Genomic DNA, 20,277 nt, shown 5'->3' on the forward strand with positions numbered 1-20,277 from the left:
ATTGTTTGGGTTTAATTCCTGCTGAAAGGACCTCAGAGGTCACATTCACCTTTACACAATATCTTCCTCAAAAAATAACTGCAGCCCTATTCACTAAAGTTGAACTCCCCAGAAAAGTAACTATAAATTCCAATTGCATTAGTTGGGCTTCCTAAGTGGAGCACTCTAGTCATTGGCATCGTGTTGTACCGTCAATAGTAACTGACCTCTTATAGTTGCACTTGCACCATCCACCAGTGTTCAAGGTCTGCTTTTGTTGTTGGGGTCACAAGTTTGAATACTTTTAAACCTCGGAATAGAAAGACCGGGTCATTTGTCACCATCCAGACGTCCCCTTTGGGTGTCCTTCATTCCACTGTGGTCATTTCTTGTAAAGGGTAGGGATACATGTCCAGCTTTAATTAGATGTTTACCCTGACTGAATGTGTGTCACCTTGTAAAAGGAAGAGGTTTTCACTGAGCCAGTTTATAGGCAGTGCTCCCTGTCTGCAGGTATTTGAATGCTCTAAGGAATTCTTAGCAAAATGGTGTTATTGTTTTCAAGGTAGTAAACCCAGAACGGCAGAATAGAGTGTGTGTGGTCCTCATTCCTGCGTTTGGCGTACGTGCCTTGGGACCTTTGGTCAGGAGGTCAGTAGATGACCCACGAGGCAGAGGTCGGTGGCTCAAGGCAAATACATTGCTATTATTGGACACGAACAGACACAATACCCTCCTTTGTGCTTGTCACATTTCAACTGTGAGAGAATAGTGTTGAATTACCCGTTAGAGATGGTTACGCACCTTGTTTCTTTTAAAAAATATGTTTATTTTCTATCACATAAAACAACATAATTACAGAGCTGTACACATTTTACAAATGACACATTTCCATCATTGATGGTTTTAGGGTTTTACAATAAAATGCAGCGTAATTCATAGGAAATACCTTTGGTGGTTGATCCCATTCCAGCAACTCACAAAGATCCTTTTTTGTAATCAGTTCCTACCAGTCCTTAATGGTTTCTACCTGAACCAGACCACACTGTCTGGACTGATTCGTGCTACTACCCATAAATGGCTTGTGTTAACTAAAAAATACATCCTAGTGCTTTCAAGACAAATGAGAGAAGGAATCAAAATCCAGTCACCCAACACGGGCCAGTGGTAAAAGAGCATCTATCGAAGCTTTTTGAAAAATAGAATATTTTACTGATAAATACACAAAATGAACTACAATTTACAATCAAACACGGCAAAAGACACATTACACATTCATGTGACTGAAACTTAACCAGACCATCTCAAACTACATTTACATTCCTTTCGCAGTCGAAGGAAAGCCACAAAACGGTAGAACAGGTATTAGTGAGATCTCTCAGTATTCATGCGTATGATGTTGGTCCAGGACACACAGCTGAAGCACTTATGGTTGAAAATCCACCGGCCGGACCTTCATCTCCACTTTCTTGAGGGAGTAGTTGGACCCGTGCCAGCCGTACCAATTGATCCCATCTGGGTTCTTTGTTATGTGCTGACCGTAGCGGTAAAAAACGCCATTCAAGTTTGAGTCAGTGCAGCAGTTGTACCAGTAGCCACCTGGAAGGAGATGAAGGAACATAATTAGACTTAATTGGAGGGAAACGTTTACCTGTGACTACTGTAAATGACTACACGGGTTGTTTTCTGCTCCCATAATTTACCTTTGCGCAGGGAGGCACAGTGATCCACACATTTGTCATTGTCCTTGTTCATGGTGCTGAAGTTGGTGTTGTTGTGGTAGCGCAGGGAGTCTCCAGCGTTCCCACTGTAGTTGGCGAGGAAGAGCTTGTAGCTGTTGAGCTCATTAGCCACGGTGAAAAAGCCGTATTCAGCGTAGCGCTTCTCTCCTTCCCAGTCCTGCATCGGAAAACACATATAACGTGATTTAGAGAGGGACATTTATAGAACCTGGTAATACTGGGCCTCATGGTCTCTAATAGTTAGTTTGATTTATTACTAATTTTCTTACGCTCAGTACCCGTAGGAACAAGTTGGTTTTGTGTTCATGCCCGCTTACTTTTAGCTATGAAAGGCTTTGTGCGGTTAAACGTATTCTTGCCCTTTAGTGCCTCAGCCCAAGCTTTTCACAAGTGCCATGCTTTCCAACACGTACCTCCATCTCAATCCTGAGCACACTGGGCTGCCTTGTTAGACGGAAGATGTGGTCATTGCCCAGCCAGAAGTCTCCGCGGATGGATCCAAATCCACTTTTGTACTGCTTCCAGTCACGGTTGAATGATGTCAGGCCGACTTTGCGCCTTTGGATCAGAGTCCAACCACCTCCATTTGTCTCCATATCGCAGAAGACCTGAGAGTATTTACCAAAAGTTAATAGACTGCAGATGCCTCACTGAGCTCCACCAAACAAAGAAAGTACACGCTACACACAACACTGAAGTATAACTCACACTCAGCTCAGGTGTTCCCAGAAACTCATCTTTAGGCAGTTTGTACTCGCCAGAGATCTTGTAGTTCTTGCCATACAGGGATGCGCAGTCATATGTGGCATCTGGAAAAAAAAAAAAAGTATCTCTTCAGTTATGATAAAACCATATGCAGTCTCTAAAAATGTGAATGTCATAAATCATAACAGCTTTATGGATATCTGAGTGATTGGGCAGATGAAAAAGTGACCTTTTTACCCCCACCAAAAGCGAAATAGATCAAAATAGAGGGGAATGTGCACAGCATGGCTCCGCTTTTTCACATAGTTGTCCTCTTTTACTCCTGTCGCAGTATGGTGATGCCATTAATAGGGCTATGAGATCACTACGGAGCAGTGAACCCAAAACTTTAAAAAGTCTGTGTGAAAGAAAAAGAGATGGAAACCTTCCACTTCTTCTAATCTTTGCATCCCTTCCTGTTCTGCCCTCCTGTCTCTAATTTACTCCAGTTTTTAAAAAAGGCCTCTCTGTGTTCCCTTTGCCAGTGACATGAATGTGGCCCCGCTAGACCACGCAGTTAAGGTATTGAAATAATAAACTACGTCATGCCTGGTTAACCTCTCCGCAGCAGCCAGTGCTGATTAGTGGCGTGTTAAAGTGGAGTTGAATGTCGGAGATGATTTGGCTTTGATGGAGCTCTTTATTGACAGCCCCGCAGATGGGACTCTAGCTCCAAATGAATGCTTTTGACTGCCGTTGGGAGGCTCAGATAAGTGTGTGCACTGTAATCTAGCTCCCAACCAATTCACAGAAGTTTCCTGAGACCCGCCACGAAGCAATGGACAAGGCTGATTATAGTTTTTCACAGCTAAAATAAATATATAGTGGCTTGTATGCGAAAGAGTTGGCCTATTTGAGGACTGTTTTGAAAAATTCCAGTGAAATGGTGGCTTATGAGCTTTACTCATAAGTTATTTACTCAAGTTTCAGTCATATCTGGAATCTTTGCCACTGATGGGTTAGTTTTACCACGTGTGAACAATTTACAAACTCTCTCCAGGACTATCTTGTTTATGTAAATTGCTTTCATGTGATTAAAATTTAGCAAAAAATAATTGTAAAGCTAAAACTTATTCCTGCAATTTTTTGCGATGTTATGACACCAACCAGCAGCACACAAAACTCTGGTTAGTGTGTCGTTTAATTTCCACTCTACGCTACAAAGTGTTGATGCTCACCTGATGAGGTCTGAGTAGCAGACTGCAGGGTTTGCAGCTGCATGATCTCCACGCGGTTGTTGATCTCCGAGTACTTGCTCTCCGCCTCCGTGACCCTGGATTCCTGCTGCCGGTTCTGCTTGTCCAGCTCCATTATTTGCCTCACGACGCTCATCAAGTCCGTCTCCTGCTTGCGACTCATCTCCTCGAGGATACTCGTCAGGTTGGCCACCTGGACCTTGAGAGAGCGCACGTCGTCGCAGCACTGAGCCTTGGGCGGCTTCGGAGGTGCCAGTCTCTTCCTGGGATTCTGGGCCCACGTCTCCGCCAGCAGGAGCAGCGTGACCCCCAAAGCCACTACGCTCCAATTCACTTTTGCCATTTTCTATGAAAAAAAAAGTTCAAGATTTTCACAAAGTCTTTTTCAAAAAGTAGACGCTCCCTGTTGAAGGTCTTTGCTGCAAACGAACAAAAAGCTTTGGCTGACCAGTTGAGTTGGAGCTCCTCTTTGACCAGCTGCTCACCCAGGCTCTGTCTTATTTCCTCAGTGAAGCCCTCCTCTGCCTGAACATCTTAAATATTTTGCGTGTGGGTCCTCCCCCTCTCTCTCCTCCCGGTGTGCACCAGTCACCGTGCTGACCCTCTCCAACCTTCAGGGTGGAGGACCTTTCCCATCCCTCCTCCCCCTGCTCCCCCTCTACCTCTCCCCCCTCTTCTTACTTTCACTCATTCCACAGAGGTTTTGCCCACGTTTCTCCTCTCTTTGTCAGGTGTTTCTGGGCAGTCATGTGTTCTCGCCTCTGCCTGGAAGGGCAACATATGGAGTTGAGGAAACATAACAGAGGCTACTGTCTGAAGTCACGGCACTTCCAGTTACAAGCCACTTTGCACAGTGTGGAAATGCACACTCTTCAAACTGTATTTCTTTTAAAGTTATTTAGCTTCACAGAACATCGTTAGTTGCGACATTTGTTTTAGGCTTTAGAGCCGAGAGTGTAATTTCCTTCTCTGTCTTCACACTTAAATTACCCCTTTAATGACGGATTTTACGATAGCCTCGAGGTTAACCATTTCTTCAGTTAATTCGGTCTTCACATGCCAAGAGTCACTAAGTACTCTTAATTGTAGGTTAAGTGTTCTATTGATGCTACCCTTTTTGGCAGATGTTGAAACAGGCATGTTTTCCACAGAGCCTTTCAGCATCAGATTTCAAAAAGGGTGTTGATACAAGCAAGAAAGGCTCAGTGAAACTGTCAGGATAAAATTAGGCCAAAACACAGTTTCCATTAGGCGGAAAGAATTTGTTCAAGAGAGGACAGGCAAAGTCTGAATATGTGTCTACATGTGTAAAGGCTTAACATTTTGCCATCACACATGAACTGCATTTTTTCTAAAATGGTATACTGTTTCCCAGTGGAGAACCACAGAACAACAGAATGAAGTGATATTCACGTTGCTTTGATGCAGAACAGAAGGCTGCTTGTATTTTCTCCTCTATATTTGAATAATCGACCGTTTGAAAATGATTTAATAGGAAATACAGTAAGTATTGGAAAAGCACAGGAAACACTATATTGGACAAACATCTGAAGCTGAAAAGATTAACAGAAAATTAATCTTTTTTTAAATTTTTTTTTTAACCTTTAGTTTATTCAGGGAAGTTTGACTGAGAAATTGTCCGTACACTGACAAAAAAAAAAGAGGCAAAATGACTCATTGTGTTCCATCTAGTGATTACTGCTGCTCTTAGTTTTTTGATGTGTATATATACATGAGTGCATATAGAGTTCAAGACTTGCAGTGCATATTGGGAGTCTTTGTTAGTTTATTTAAGTCTGTAGAATTACAACGGTCTTGAAGTTGCGCTGACGAGTGTCCTTTAACCGTAACATTCACTTTTTGTCACATTTTTTTCTAGGGTTGTTAATAGATTAACATATTTAATCGCGATTAATCACATGATTGTCCATCGTTAATCGTCATTAATTGCAATTTTTATCCGTTCAAAATGTACCTTTAAGGGAGATTTGTCAAGTATTTAATACTCTTATCAACATGGGAGTGGGTAAATATGCTGCTTTATGCAAATGTATGTATATATTTATTACTGGAAATCAATTAACAACACAAAACAATGACAAATATTGTCCAGAAACCCTCACAGGTACTGCATTTAGCATTACAAATATGCTCAAATCATAACATGGCAAACTGCAGCCCAACAGACAACAACAGCTGTCAGTGTGTCAGTGTGCTGACTTGACTATGACTTGCCCCCAAACTGCATGTGATTATCATAAAGTGGGCATGTCTGTAAAGGGGAGACTCGTGGGTACCCATAGAACCCATTTACATTCACATATCTGGAGGTCAGAGGTCAAGGGACCCCTTTGAAAATGGCTATGACAATTTTTCCTCACCAAAGTTTGGCCTAAGTTTGGAGCGTTATTTAACCTCCTTCGCAACAAGCTAGTATGACATGGTTGATACCAATGGATTCTTTAGGTTGTCTAGTTTCATATGATACCAATACCTTCCCTCTGAGCCCGCTACAACCTCCGAAAGATCGACTGCGTTAACGCATTAAAGAAAGCGTTGAAATTAATTTGCGTTAACGCGTCATTATCATAATAACTTTGACAGCCCTAATTTTTTTATATTGTTATTGTTCATCTTTTTGCACATTGAATAAATTGATTCCTTTTCAGCTGACCCGCGCTGACCCACTGAAATTGAATGCAGGTTTGACCTGGGTCACTGTGCCTGTCTGAATTGGGTATAAAGGAGCTCTGTACAGCGGTTAGTAGAAGGTTAAATGGACCAATTCACTTAGTGTTTTAGAAGGAAACACTCATAGGCAAATAAAATGGTCATTGCGGTTGGAGCCAAATTTTAACACCTATAATTATGGAAGATACGAAGTAGCCTTGGTTTGAACCACCATTTCAAATCTCCTGCTGAATGTGGTGCGTTTGTGTGGCTTAATGACAAAATTCCTGCTTTTGGGTCATCTACTCCTGTTAAAATTTTGAACATACCAATCACTGGCTGGGGCATGAATATAATACCTTTGCAATGTCAGACATCAGAGAGGCCTTTTTTGAATCTCCGGTCTGTGGAATTTCTATCTCATCCCAGCTTCCCTGAGGAGCTGCCAACCACTGCCAGCTTAGAGGAGACGTCTTTGGAGATTCGGCCAAAGCGGTGGTTGGGGGCTATTGGGGGGGCGTATGCCTAAGGCATAGAGACAACAGATCATGCATGACTTTTATGATACTAAGCTATGTGTGATCATTTGCCGCGCAAAATAGATGAACTGCCATGATGAAGTGCCAGAGTATGCTGTAAATACAGGGAGTTGTGCGTAAGACTAACTGAGACATGGCTGAACCAGGACATTCCTGTCAGTTTTTACTTGAACTTTATGGCTTTTCCCTTCTTCACATGGACACGAACGGAGTGCCTGGAAAAGGCAGCGATTGAGGTGTTTGCACATTTATAGGTGTGAAAAAATGTTGAAGAAATATGTGTGAAACCACAACATTGAACTACTCTGTTCAAGCTTTTAAAGACCAATTTATTTGCCTCAAATCATCTACCCCTCAGGGTTTTTGACCACTTCTAGCGCTATGGAGCAATGTTTTTATCAGTATGTCTGTATCTTGTGTGTGAGCACATGGATGATGCGATACATATTCCTGCAACTAAACATCTATAAGTGAGAATATTTCAGGTTCAGCTGCACACATTTTGGCCATTTCTCTTTAACTTTTTTTGTGTGTGAAATTCCCATAACTTTACGGAAGTGCAGTACTAAATCACTAACCTATCCCGCCAGATGGTTGGTTACACAGAACCATCTGAGAAGCCGTCATTGGAAACTATTTGGAAAAGGGCGGACACCTTTTAAAAAAAAAAAAAATACTTGGCTGCTGATTGGACGAACCATCTGTCAATCAAACTCTTGCAGAAGGCAGTCGGGAGAAGAGCGAAAACATAGGCTTCAGTTTTTTGCTCTTCTTTTAATGAAGAAATACTCTCCAGTTCTGATATAACTGGTGCTATTGCAGCGTCTACGCTAACCTCTTCAGGAGCCGTAATTGTTGTTTAGAATGAACAGTTGCCTCTCTCTGTGTTGTCTCATATACCTAAGCCTCGCCCATAGCTGCCAGCTGCTCCTAACAGGACGCTGATTGGTTCGTGTTTGGCTTGCCGGACACAAACACATTACTTGAAGCCTGCCAAGATGGATTTTCGTGTGATGCAGTTTGCGATCCCATAAATTCCCGCGTGATCTCGTGACATCGTGAGAATCCATCTGCTGTGCAAGGTAACTAAATCACTGGAGTACCCCTTTAAACACTATAAGCAATTCGAGACGCATGATAACTCCTACACATTTGTCCATATTTATGCCTTGGCTTGCATTTTAATTTCTTGTCTATGGATTAGGGCTGTCAATCTATTAGAATATTTCATTGTGATAATCGCATGATTTTTTATCTGATCAAAATGTACCTTAAAGGGAGATTTGTCAAGTATTTAATACTCTGTATATCAATTAACAACACAAAACAATGACAAATATTGTCCAGAAACCCTCACAGGTACTGCATTTAGCATAAAACAATATGCTGCAATCATAACATGGTAAGCCCAAGTTAACGTGTTATTATCGCGCTACTATAAATACACACTACCATGTACTGTACAGGACAGCGTGGGTGTATTGACTAACTAATCCTTAGTCATCTTATTCAGTTATATGAATTTATGTAACCCTTGGCAGCACAAAGCTTGGAGCTGAGAGGCAGATAGTGTTGATGGAATATCACAACTGTGGAGCAAAAATAAAACTTGACACTTAAATCTCCCATCTCACTACGTAATATCACATCACCAGCAGATGCCTTTTTTTTTTTTTTTTTTTTTTAAACCTCAGGCTTTTTGTGTCCCTCCTGCCAAATGTTTGGCAGGCGTCCCTCACTTTTCTTCACTTGGTCAGGCAAACAAATAAGGAAATAGTTTTGTTCGCTCTGCTCAGCATCATCTTTAAGTCATGGAAACTGCGGTTCGGAGCACAAATTCCAAATTATTACATACTTATGAGATGGTCTGTTGTTGCTTTGATGTTTCACAGTGTTGAAACTAAACATTTGGATGTGTACAGCTCTTTTTTTCCCAGGTTTTTTTGCTCCTTGAATGTTGCTGGCTACTTTTTACAACCGGTCACCGCTTTGCAATTTCCCCATTTACTCTTTTTTTTTAATGTTGACATGTGCTTTTAGTTTCCTGGATTTGTTTGATTTGTTAGAGGCATATGGGACTAATAAGTCGTCTTTCTACTAACATAATAGCCTTCATGTTCAGTCTGCGGCAATGTTTTTAATTGTCAAACAAATTCTGAACTCTGGTGAGATCATAAACATGATGCTCCTCTCCATGTCCCCCGTTTGTCAAAAACTACCGACGACAACTCTCCATAATGTTATGGTCAGCCCCAATATTTATGATTGCAGCAAGTTCAGTCACCACATAATGTTCTCCTGCTTTCCATTGTATTTTAACTAGGGCTGTCAGTCGATTCAAATTTAATCGCGATGAAGCACACATTTTTAATCAGTTCAAAATGTACCTTAAAGGGAGATTTGTCAAGTATTTAATACTCTTATCAACATGGGAGTGGACAAATATGCTGTTTTATGAAAATATATGTATTATTGTAAATCAATTATCAACAGAAAACAATGTCAAATATTGTCCAGAAACCCTCACAGGTACTGCATTTAGCATAAAACATATGCTCAAATCATAACATGGCAAACTGCAGCCCAACAGGCAACAACAGCTGTCAGTGTGTCAGTGTGCTGACTTGACTATGACTTGCCCCAAACTGCATGTGATTATCATAAAGTGGGCATGTCTGTAAAGGGGAGACTCGTGGGTACCCATAGAACCCATTTTCATTCACATATCTGGAGGTCAGAGGTCAAGCGACCCCTTTGAAAATGGCCATGCCAGTTTTTCCTCGCAAAAAATTTAGCGCAAGTTTGGAGCATTATCTAGGTTACCCTCGCTACAACCTAAAAATCACCAGTTGCGTTAATGTGTTAAAGAAATTAGTGGCGTTAAAACGAATTTGCGTTAACGCGCTATTACCACGTTAACTTTGACAGCCCTAATTTTAAAATCTTCCGATGATATGTACCGGAGAGAAACTATTTAAAAGTAATTCAGTTATAAGTATCTTTTTCTCTATGATGTGTTAAATATGATTGATTTACATTAGAAACTAGTTCAAACTAGTTTCTTACATTTACAACAATCTGAATGTTTGCTCTATTTTTCATCATCATTTCATCACCTTATCTCCTGTCTAAATAATATTTCTTCAGTTGGCATATGTTTCTAACTAATATTGTTACATTAATAATGTAATTTTTGATGGGTAGTGCCTGTTGACCTTCACTTATTGATGTGCGTCAGTCTCTTTGGGAAAAAGGTGGATAATTAGCCTTCCTGGATTTTCTCATTGCTTTAACTGCTCTGTGAGTCACATCTCACTCTCCAGCAATGCATCCCAGTGGCATCGCTTTCCTCTGCTCCTGGACTCTGTCAGTCAGACGCTGTTTTATATGTTTAGCATCACGCTGTTTTTTTTCCCTTCAAAACAGTTTCTTTAAACAGCGCTCACCCTCTAACTATGTCTCACCAGACTCAGTGTGAAGAATGCACGGCTCCTCTTAACATTAGAGGTATTCACTGAACATTAACCAAAGCCCCCTCTTTATACGACTTCCTCGGGAAGCCCACACGTTTCATTGAACAGATTCTTTCCTTTGCCCTATAAGACAAGTCGGACACCCCGCTGTGCTAATTACAGCAGTCATCTATCTTTGATAAGTGCGAGCTGACAAAACAAAGTGTTTTTCATCAGAATGTTCCCACAGACGGCTTTTGTGTCCCCAAACACACTGGAAAAACGTTTTGTAATCAAACGGTGACCACCGGGGCAGAGCTGTCAGCGGAGCACTCATGGGTTCAATTACAGGAAAGGCAGGAGGTGAAGGCAGGAGCCAGTAGATTCCAGGGCTTCTATCTCAAAACTTTGAATTACATAATCTTTATTAACCATAACCTTTTCCACCTGTCAGCTCTGTCCACGCACAAGATCCTCACAATTGTACAAATTGTATCGCTTTGCTTTATTGGAGGTATTATATTTTGTGGTGGTTACACTCAGTATTTTGTGAATCATTAATGTATCCTGTGTTTAGATGAACAAATCATATCAAAGGATGGAAATGGATTCACTAAAGCTGGGCAATATGACGATATATATCGTTAAAACGATATAAAAATGTCCATCATATACTGTATAGTTAGGGCTGTCAATCAATTAACATATTTAATCACTATTAATCCCATGATTGTCAATGATTAATTGCGATTAAGCGCAAATCATTCGCACATTGTAATCTTACTAATTTGGGCTGTCAGTCGGTTAAAATGTTTAATCGCGATTAATCGCATGATCAACCATAGTTAATCGCGAATAATCACATTTTTTATCTGTTCAAAATGTACCTTAAAAGGAGATTTGTCAAGTGTTTAATACTCTTATCAACATGGGAGTGGGCAAATATGCTTGCTTTATGCAAATGTATGTATATATTTATGATTAGAAATCAATTAACAACACAAAACAATGACAGATATTGTCCAAAACCCCTCACAGGTACTGCATTTAGCATACAAAATATGATCAAATCATAACATGGTAAACAGCTGTCAGTGTGTCAGTGTGCTGACTTGACTATGACTTTCCCCCAAACTGCATGTGATTATCATAAAGTGGGCATGTCTGTAAAGGGGACACTCGTGGGTACCCATAGAACCTATTTTCATTCACATACCTTGAGGTCAGAGGTCAAGGGACCCCTTTGGAAATGGCCATGCCAGTTTTTCCTCACCAAAATTTTAGCGTGAGTTTGGAACATTATTTAGCCTCTTTCACAACAAGCTATTATGACATGTTGGTACCAATGGATTCCCTTAGGTATTATAGTTTCATGTGATACCAGTATCTTCACTCTGGCTTTAAAACTGAACCCGCTACAACCTAAAAATCACTAGTTGCGTTAATGTGTTAAAGAAATTAGTGCCGTTAAAATGAATTTGCGTTAACGTGTTATTATCGCGTTAACTTTGACAGCCCTAGTTTTTCTTAATACCAACCAGTCTGACATGAATTGTCAAACACTGGCTGAACACATGTTCACTGTCAGGCATCATACAGAGTTTGTGTGTGAAAGTTGTACACAAAGAGGAGCAGGGAGGTCTATGCATGTCAAGGAAAACGTAAACATACAGGACATGTTTGAAGCCTTCCTCCGTTTTATGAAACAGAGCAGCGAGAGTACAATCTGAACAGCTATAGACTCTTTATGGGTTGGTTATTATACTAATCATCTCGCGGCAAGAGACCATTGTAAGATGTTCTAACTTCTGTCTTTATTATTCTTGCCATAAGGGCATGCCAGTTTTTCCTTGCCAAATTTGTATGTAAGTTTGGAGCGTTATTTATCCTCCTTCACGACAAGCTGGTATGACATGGTTGGTACCAATGGATTCCTTATTTCTAGTTTCATATAATACCGGTATCTTCACTCTAGCTAGTTAAAAAACTGAGCCCACTACAACCTAAAAATTGCCACTTAAATTAATGCGTTAAAGAAATTAGTGACGTTGAATCAAATGTGCGTTATTGCGTTAACTTTGACAGCCCTAATTTAATTTTTCTGTATTGTTTCTATCAAGATAGAGCCTAGGCCTATATTTCTTTTTCTCTATAATTTCACTTAAAACGTTCATGTTGATTTTGCACTCAGGTTCTTAAAATGAGAAAATACTCCGTACTTCTTCATTTGTTAGGTATTTAATTCACACAAGAGTCTACAAAATAGGCCTTACCATGTAGTCATTTATTTATTTATTTAATTTCCAGAAAACGAGCTATATCGTGATATATATCGTTATCGAGATATGGAATGACCTATATTGAGATTGAAGATTTTGGCCATATCGCCCAGCCCCACTGTGATTCATTTTCTGATTATTTCATTTGAAGTACCATATTGTTTTTTAATATGAGAAAGCAACCAGGTTTGCTGGTTTTATTTTACATTATAGAACAGATACTTTTGGTATAGGTAATTATTTACTCTAGCTTAATTCTTAGCATTGTTTTAACTGAAATAGAAATGACATGCCTGACATCTCCTAAAGCTGTACCAAGGGATGGATATTACCTTCATTTTTGACAACTAAGGCAAGTAGCTGAGTTACCATGGATTTGAATCTCAGAATAATACAATGGATAATGATCTGCACTCGGTTAAACCTGGTCACGTATAGGGCTGAAATAAATGGTTCCATATTTTCCATAATGAAGGAGACTGTATGCACCGGCGTTTCCAGCTCTTAGGCAGACTTCATGCCCTGGCAGACAACCGAGAGGTCTGGTGGCTTAAGCTGGTGATGGCTACCAGGTGGCGTCTGTTGTGGCACAACGTATGCAGGTCAGGCAGTGGCCATCTGCTCGCCACCGTTACAAACCAGTACAGCGGGGACAAACAGTACTGGAGGGGATGGATTAGCCACTATTCCTTTAGAACAGCTTTGTGTAAGCACAGTTGGCCACGTGGCACTTCTTCAGAGAGATGTTTCGTGACACTGGGATGTACAAATTGTTATGTCACGGGACAGAAAACAAAAACCACTTGTGCCATCATAAGGGATTCCCTTGGTTTTTTTTTGCTAAAGATTAAAGGAGAACTCAACCTGGACCCCATTTCCCCATGTTTTTGTGTCTAAGTGACTAATGGGGACAACAATTGATGAAATTGGTCCAGTATTTAGGGAGAACGCTGTAACCGGCAGTTGCGAAAATGAGCTGTGAGATCAATGAGCAGCGTCAATGTAACGTTACGTTCACTAAAACTGCATCTTTTTGCCACTGACAGGCTCAGATTGTTATACGTGTTTAACAGCATTATGGAAAGGACTCTACAGAGAAAATAAAATGTTTTCTTTACTTTTTGCTTGATCTGGTCTGTTTGTATTGTGTCCAAGTCCCGCTCAAGGAGAAGTCTCGTTGTGAAATCTGAATATCTGAATGGACCTTTTTCAAACTTGACAACATAAACATTCTAAATGGGCCCCTTTGTATTTTCTGTTGCAATGTTTGTTACATTTTGTTACGTTTCCAACGTGGATGTATTCCACTATTCCACCACTGTCTTCTGACAACACGTCGGCAAAATCGCGATTTCAGAACAAGACTTCTCCTTGAGCAGGACTCTTTGCATAATGTCAGGCACTTATAATGATAATCAGAGCCTGTCATGACAAAAAAAAGCTCTTTTAGTGGACATAAATGACAGTGCCAGCTTGCCCCAATAGCACCATATAGAGTGGTGCAGAGACATATTTTTATAGGCCAAACAAGAAGTTAGAATCACAGTGGTTCCCTCGACAAAAGCCATGGGGATTTTTTCCATTGGATTTTGGATTATTGAAGGAAATAAGCTCTGTGGCAAACAAAAGTTTATGATACTTACACATTTTGTTCACGTTAAACACGTTAAAATCTATTTAGCTGTTGTTAACCACAGACCTTATTTCAGGCATCTAACTAAAAATCCATTAAAAAAAACCCATTGACTTCCAGACGAGGGAACCGGAAGTGCTAAAAGGCTAACTCATTTCACGGTTTTAGGACTCATTCCTGAAGCACCGTATTGCAGTCCATGAGCAGTTGATTTCTACAGTGCTCTCCTTCAATACAGGACCAATTTCAGAAATTGTTGTCGCTATTAGTCAGTTTGCCACAAAAACATGGGAAAAAGAGGCCCAGGTTTAAAAATACTGAAGTTAACCGTTAAGTGTTTTAGCTTTGTGGGTATGAGACTGATCTCAGGCATTTAATGAGGTCTAATTAAAGTAAGCGAATATGCAAAAACTGTGACTTTTAATAAATTTGAACACAGTGGAACTAGTATAAGTATAAATATTAAATATAAATGCCATCTGATATTTTGCTGTTTTATGACTCTGATGTAATCCATTTGTTTAAATGAGACATCTGCACCTGCTGCATGTTTCCATTGTTTAGGAGAAAAATCTAATTATAGGATGAGTCAATGACAACAGTACAAAGCAAAATAAATATATCAAAGAACTGGCATCTTTCATTGGAAATTTTTAATGGAAAATTTCATTGAAAACATAGTCAATACGTCGCACGCGGAAACTCAAGTCTTTCCAAAACACATAGCATACGGATCTCTTTGTCCACATAGCAACGGCAGCATTCCAATGAGGTAGTTGTCGGGATATTTTTTTTTGGGGGGGGGGCCACTGGAGACGCTTTGTTGTGATGGTCTTTTGACCTGAAGGTGAGGAGCCCAGGAGACACATTCTGCAGTGGTGTCCCAGTGTGGTGATAGTGTGGTGTAAACATGGGTGGAATGGTTTCTCCAGCTAATGTCTCAATGGCCCCCTAACACGCTTAGCTTCCTTGAGGAAAAACACAAAACAGAAAAATGTTGGGAAATCATGCAATACATGGTCGACCTGTTTTCTCTATGTAAACCATTTCAACAGGGACATTTCTTTAATTTTCCATTATTTGCAATACCCTTGTTAAAAATCTGTTCATAACGTGTTATTTGCCCTTTTGCTCTGTACATTGCCACGTTCCAAAGATCTAAGCTTTATGATGAGCTTCACTGAGAGCTGATTTTGGTCATTTCGAAGAAATTGTTTCAAGTCAAGGGATACTAAGTGTTTCCCCATGCTGCGGCATCTGCTCGGTGATGAAACAACCACCTTTTTGTCTTGACGTTCTTTGGAGAAATGAGAGACAAAGGGCTAGTCAGTGTCAGAGATGAGTTCAACCCCTCCTTTAGCCACACATCCCAGGGCAATCTGGAAGGAAGCGGGTGAGGTAACCACTTCCTATCCTAACTCATGCAGTGATGCACTGCTCTTTCTTAGAACACACAGAGGCCAATCTGTGTTCAATAATGACAACATGTCGCTCATTATTTCCATAGAAGCTATGCACATGCCAGATCTTGGAAGATTCATGTTGTGTTCATGTATTACAAGTTTAAGATTTAGGTTTTCATTTTAGATGGTGTTGAATGACACAGTTCAGATATGATGTTGTCTGTTGGAGCGTTGGTTATGTCACAACACTTCTGAAAGCACCGTATCTTTGGTCTTCAAACAGTTTAAGATAATTCTGTTGTTTGGCTTTTAAAGTTTTAGACTCTCAGAAGCAAAAGGTAAGATGTAGGATGTCAGTATCAAGCAGCAGTATTGTTTAGATAACTAGTTTGTTCATATTTGGTAGGGTTGTGCAATTAATCGAAAATAAATTAAATTTACGATTTTGGCTTCCAACGATTATGAAAACAAGATAATCAACATAAAGATTATTGTGCCGCATTCCGTTTCGCAATGGCGCTCTCGTTTTGTCGTGTGTTATAAATCTAGCGCACCCCTTTCCTTTACGGCGCTGTGCATTCGCCCCGTTCGGCGGTTCAGGGATGGCCACTCGGTGTGGGAGGATCCCCTTATGGGAACTCTCCCCGGCGCTGGCTGGCCCCCGTCGGGCGTATTTCCTCCGTGGTGGTGCGCCGCGACTGGCTCTATGTCGGCTTGGAAAGGCCCGTGGTGAAGGTGTCGCTTTACAGCACCCCTCACCCGGACCTCGCTGCTTAGTGCTCGCTGCGCCATCACTACCTGCGGGGAGGAATGGAGCTCCCTGCTCCCGGCGCAACTGTCAATGGGGATGTCTGCTATGCTTTTGTTTGCCGTAATCATCACCATTTATATTTATACAACCAATGTGTTCATGATTAAATTGTAGGGCTGGGCAATATATAGATATTATATCGATATTGTGAAATGACACTAGATATCGTCTTAGATTTTGGATATTGTAATATGGCATAATATGGTTGTCTTTTCCTAGTTTCAAAGGCTGCATTACAGTAAAGTGATTTGATTTTCGGAACTTACCAGACTGTTCTAGCTGTTCTATTTACAAATTTAGTCGTTATATCCACATTACTGATGATTATTTATCAAAATATCATTGTGTAAATACTTTGGAAAAGCACCAATGGTCAACCCTACAATATCTTTGCAATATTGATATGTTTGGTCAAAAATATTGTGATATTTGATTTCCTCCATATCGCCCAGCCCTATTAAATTGTTTGGTAGGGCACAAAGTTCTTCATGAATCTAGCTTCTTAATTTTGCTCTCAAAGATTTTTGTAGTAATTGAGCAGCTTTAACATTTGGATACTTCAACATGTGTTACTTTGTCTATTATTATTTTCTCTCTTTCTACTTTATTTTCATTGCCTTCACTGTCTTTTCAAATATTTAAATTCATTGCCGTTGGTAAAAACTGTTGATTTATCTCTGGGTTATAGAAATAAATCTGCCTGGCCGTGGCCTGCCGTCATTCATCATCTGGTTCACGGGTCAACAGTCAGTAGTACGGTATCATTTTCTTTCAAAGCTCCGTCATGCTGCTAAAAAAATATCCAGCTGAAAAAATAGGAATCTTTTGGGCCCATTAATGTCAATCATTTTCTAATTGCCCATGACTGATGTCTGAGTGGGATTGTCGGTGCAACTTGTTCTAGACAGAGAAGGAAAACAAAGCTAGTTCATGCTACATTGGTCACTGTGATACAATGAACAAAGGAGAAGAGTTTTAGAAAAAAAGGCCATCTTAATATTATTTTATTTTTGGGAAGTCCTTCAATCTAGCAAAAATGCAATAGTTGCAACACTTAATTAAGCGGTGTTCAAGGTATGTTTTTGTAGAGGTTTGCATTCTTGAACGGCAGGAGGGAGAACAGGCCGTGAGAAGGGTGGTGAGGGTCCTTAATGATGGAGGAAGCCCTGCGAATGCAGCGCTGCTGGTAGATCTCCATCAGGAAAGGGAGAGAGGGGCACCAATGATTCTGCTGGCTTGTCTTCACAATCCCGTTTAGCTGCCGTTGTTCGTATGCCCTGCAGCTCCCAAACCAGGAAGTGAAGCTGTATGTCAGGATGCTTTCAATGGTGCCCCTGTAGAAGGTGGTGAGGTGAGGAGTGGGGAGACCAGTTGGGACTTGACTTGGGACTTGAGTCACAGACTTGAGACTTACTTGTGACTTGCAAAACAATGATTTGGTCCCACCTCTGGTAGCCTATACCCAGTGAAATGTCACCATGTCAGGGAATTTAAACTACTGCTTGCATTCTGAGGATATATATAGACACATGTACATATTACATGGGATTTATTGTTTCTTTTAGCGTGGTATCGAATTTGGTATCGAGAATTGTGGAAATTCACTGGTATTGGTATGGACTCCTAGATTTCTGGTACTGTGACATCCCTACGAGGCCGCAAAGGCGGACGAGTGGGCTTGAACATGTTTAGTAGTCTCATTTAGCTACTTGTTAGCAACCGCCATTTTTAGACACATAAAGGCTTCATAATTCACGAGTGGGATATTTATTGATGTATTTTATGTCGTGGAACAAAACGTTAAAATCTCTTCAGCTTGTGTTAACCACAGACCTTTTTTCAGGCATCTAACTAAAAACTAATCTTAAAAACCCATTGACTTCCTGACGAGTGAACCGGAAGTGCTAAAACTCATTTCCAGGTTTTGGGACTCATTCCTGTAGCACTCTATTGTTTTGTAAAACAGGTTCTCCATCTAGGTCCTCCATAGCGACTCCCACTGCTTGACATGTGTTCCCGTAAACATGAGGTCATCTCGGATGGGGTGTTTATTTCCTTTTAATTTCTCAAAATGGCCTTCTCATGCACTTGGGGCCTTGGGGTGTTTTGTTAAGCAGCATAGTGAGTGTTGTCAGCAAAGTTGTAGCGTCACGCGTTTCTCATCTGTAGTCTGCTCGGACAAGGCCTGTGCAATGGAAAGAACTCCCCCCAAGGTGCTAGACAGTTGGGTTCATTCTGCCTGGGAATATTGCTGATTGCATTTTGGCTGCCCCACCAATGAACGGTTCTTTAGGCACAAAGGCCAAAGAAGTGTCAGACAGCTAGTGTCACTTTTCCATTTCTGCTGCAGTGGAGCAAGCGTACGGCTCAGCGGTGTGAAAGATCTGCCACTTGGACCGGCCAATCAGTTGCTGTTTGTCACACATCAGTTGTCACATGTAAGGACTCGGCCTACTAGACGTCGTCTAAATTTACGCCTCCAGCAACTTTCAACCAAATCAAACCATGAACCAAAGATTTTATAATGTATACTGGCAGCTGTTTCTCTCTTGTAAATGATTAAACTAACTTCTTGCTCAACTCCACTAGTGGATCAGCTCCAGCTCCAAGCTTCCTTCATGGCCATTTCAACAACAGTGTCCTTACATACATTTCTTCCTAAGTCACATGTTGTCTATGTTTGGGATTTCACATTGTGATTTTTTTTCATATTTAAAGGGATATTTTGGGTGTTTTGAAGTGGGGTTGTATGAGGTACTTATCCATAGTCCGTGTGTTACCTACAGTAGATAGCAGTCGGCGCGGCCCCAGCTTGAAGAAGCAGACAGGAGTACCGACAGGGGAGCAAAGCAATGTACTTTTGTGGACGTTTGTGTCTGTTTCTCTAAACTGGGGGCGTGCCAACTGCCATCTACTGTAGGTAATACACTGAATATAGATAAGTAGCTCATACTACCCCACTTCAAAACACCCGGACTATCCCTAAAACCTTTACATATGGTTACATTTTTGTATGTATTTGAATTGAACGTTTTTTATAAAAAAAAAATTCCATGCTTGAACAATCACTAAGTTTGGTAATTTGCAGCTTCCACCTCATGAGAGTCCTGCGGGACAGGTGTCTGTATACAGTACACCTGTCTTCAGTGGTGAATCGGTGTACTTACATTGTATGCCTGTTGATAACCTTTGCCAATATTATACAATATAAGACGTTTTTAAGAAACATCTGAACTTAAACATTTGTTTACAGCATTAAAAGTAAAAAAAAAAAGCCCAAAGTGAATCAATTCAATAGACCTTGATTCAGCTTTTCCTTGAACAGTGTTTAGATAGCCATTCCCAAGTTATTATGTTGAACATTAAGGAATGGAGTCAGCACTTGGCAAGCACAGGGCCCAACAATCAGTAAGGATCAAGTGGATATCTTCCTAATTAGATTAGATTAGGTCCAGTAGTGAGGCCCGGTTTTTCCTCTCTGTGATATTCATGTACATCTTACCCTCTCGGGAGGGAAATATCTGCAATTTCCTCAGGGATCATGCTCTCTCTCCTCTCTATGCAAAAGCCAAGCAACTTTAGAATAGTTCAGATGGGGATCCCAGATTACTTTATTGGAGTGGAGGGGATTTTCTTTCTAGAGTTTAACATTTGAAAAGAAAATAATATAAATGTTCTACTCCCTCTCGGTGCTTTCTGACCCAAGGCAATCATGGCTAAATGTATTATATGAATCAGAATCTAATGTACACGTGCTGGTTTAGAGTTTGCATATGTGATAAATCATTTGTGTTACACTCTTGAGACACATTAGTAGAATGTAAGTGAT

At 40.6% G+C, this 20,277-nt stretch overlaps 2 protein-coding genes across 8 annotated transcripts in view; one reads left to right on the forward strand and one right to left on the reverse strand.

Moving 5' to 3' along the window:
• The window catches only part of mtor (mechanistic target of rapamycin kinase), a 131,402-nt gene that overhangs the window by 46,514 nt on the left and 64,611 nt on the right, over window positions 1-20,277 (forward strand). The gene's annotated exons all lie outside the window — the stretch shown is intronic.
• On the reverse strand, window positions 769-4,185 carry angptl7 (angiopoietin-like 7). The gene is made up of 5 exons (XM_037771761.1): window positions 3,644-4,185; window positions 2,430-2,530; window positions 2,135-2,329; window positions 1,683-1,878; window positions 769-1,578 (listed from the first exon to the last, which is right to left on the reverse strand). The coding sequence occupies exons 1-5, from the start codon at window positions 4,002-4,004 to the stop codon at window positions 1,406-1,408; spliced, it is 1,026 nt and encodes a 341-aa protein (XP_037627689.1). The 5' UTR covers window positions 4,005-4,185; the 3' UTR covers window positions 769-1,405.

This window comes from Sebastes umbrosus, chromosome 6, assembly GCF_015220745.1.
Source record: "Sebastes umbrosus isolate fSebUmb1 chromosome 6, fSebUmb1.pri, whole genome shotgun sequence".
NCBI classification, from domain to species: Eukaryota; Metazoa; Chordata; class Actinopteri; order Perciformes; family Sebastidae; genus Sebastes; species Sebastes umbrosus.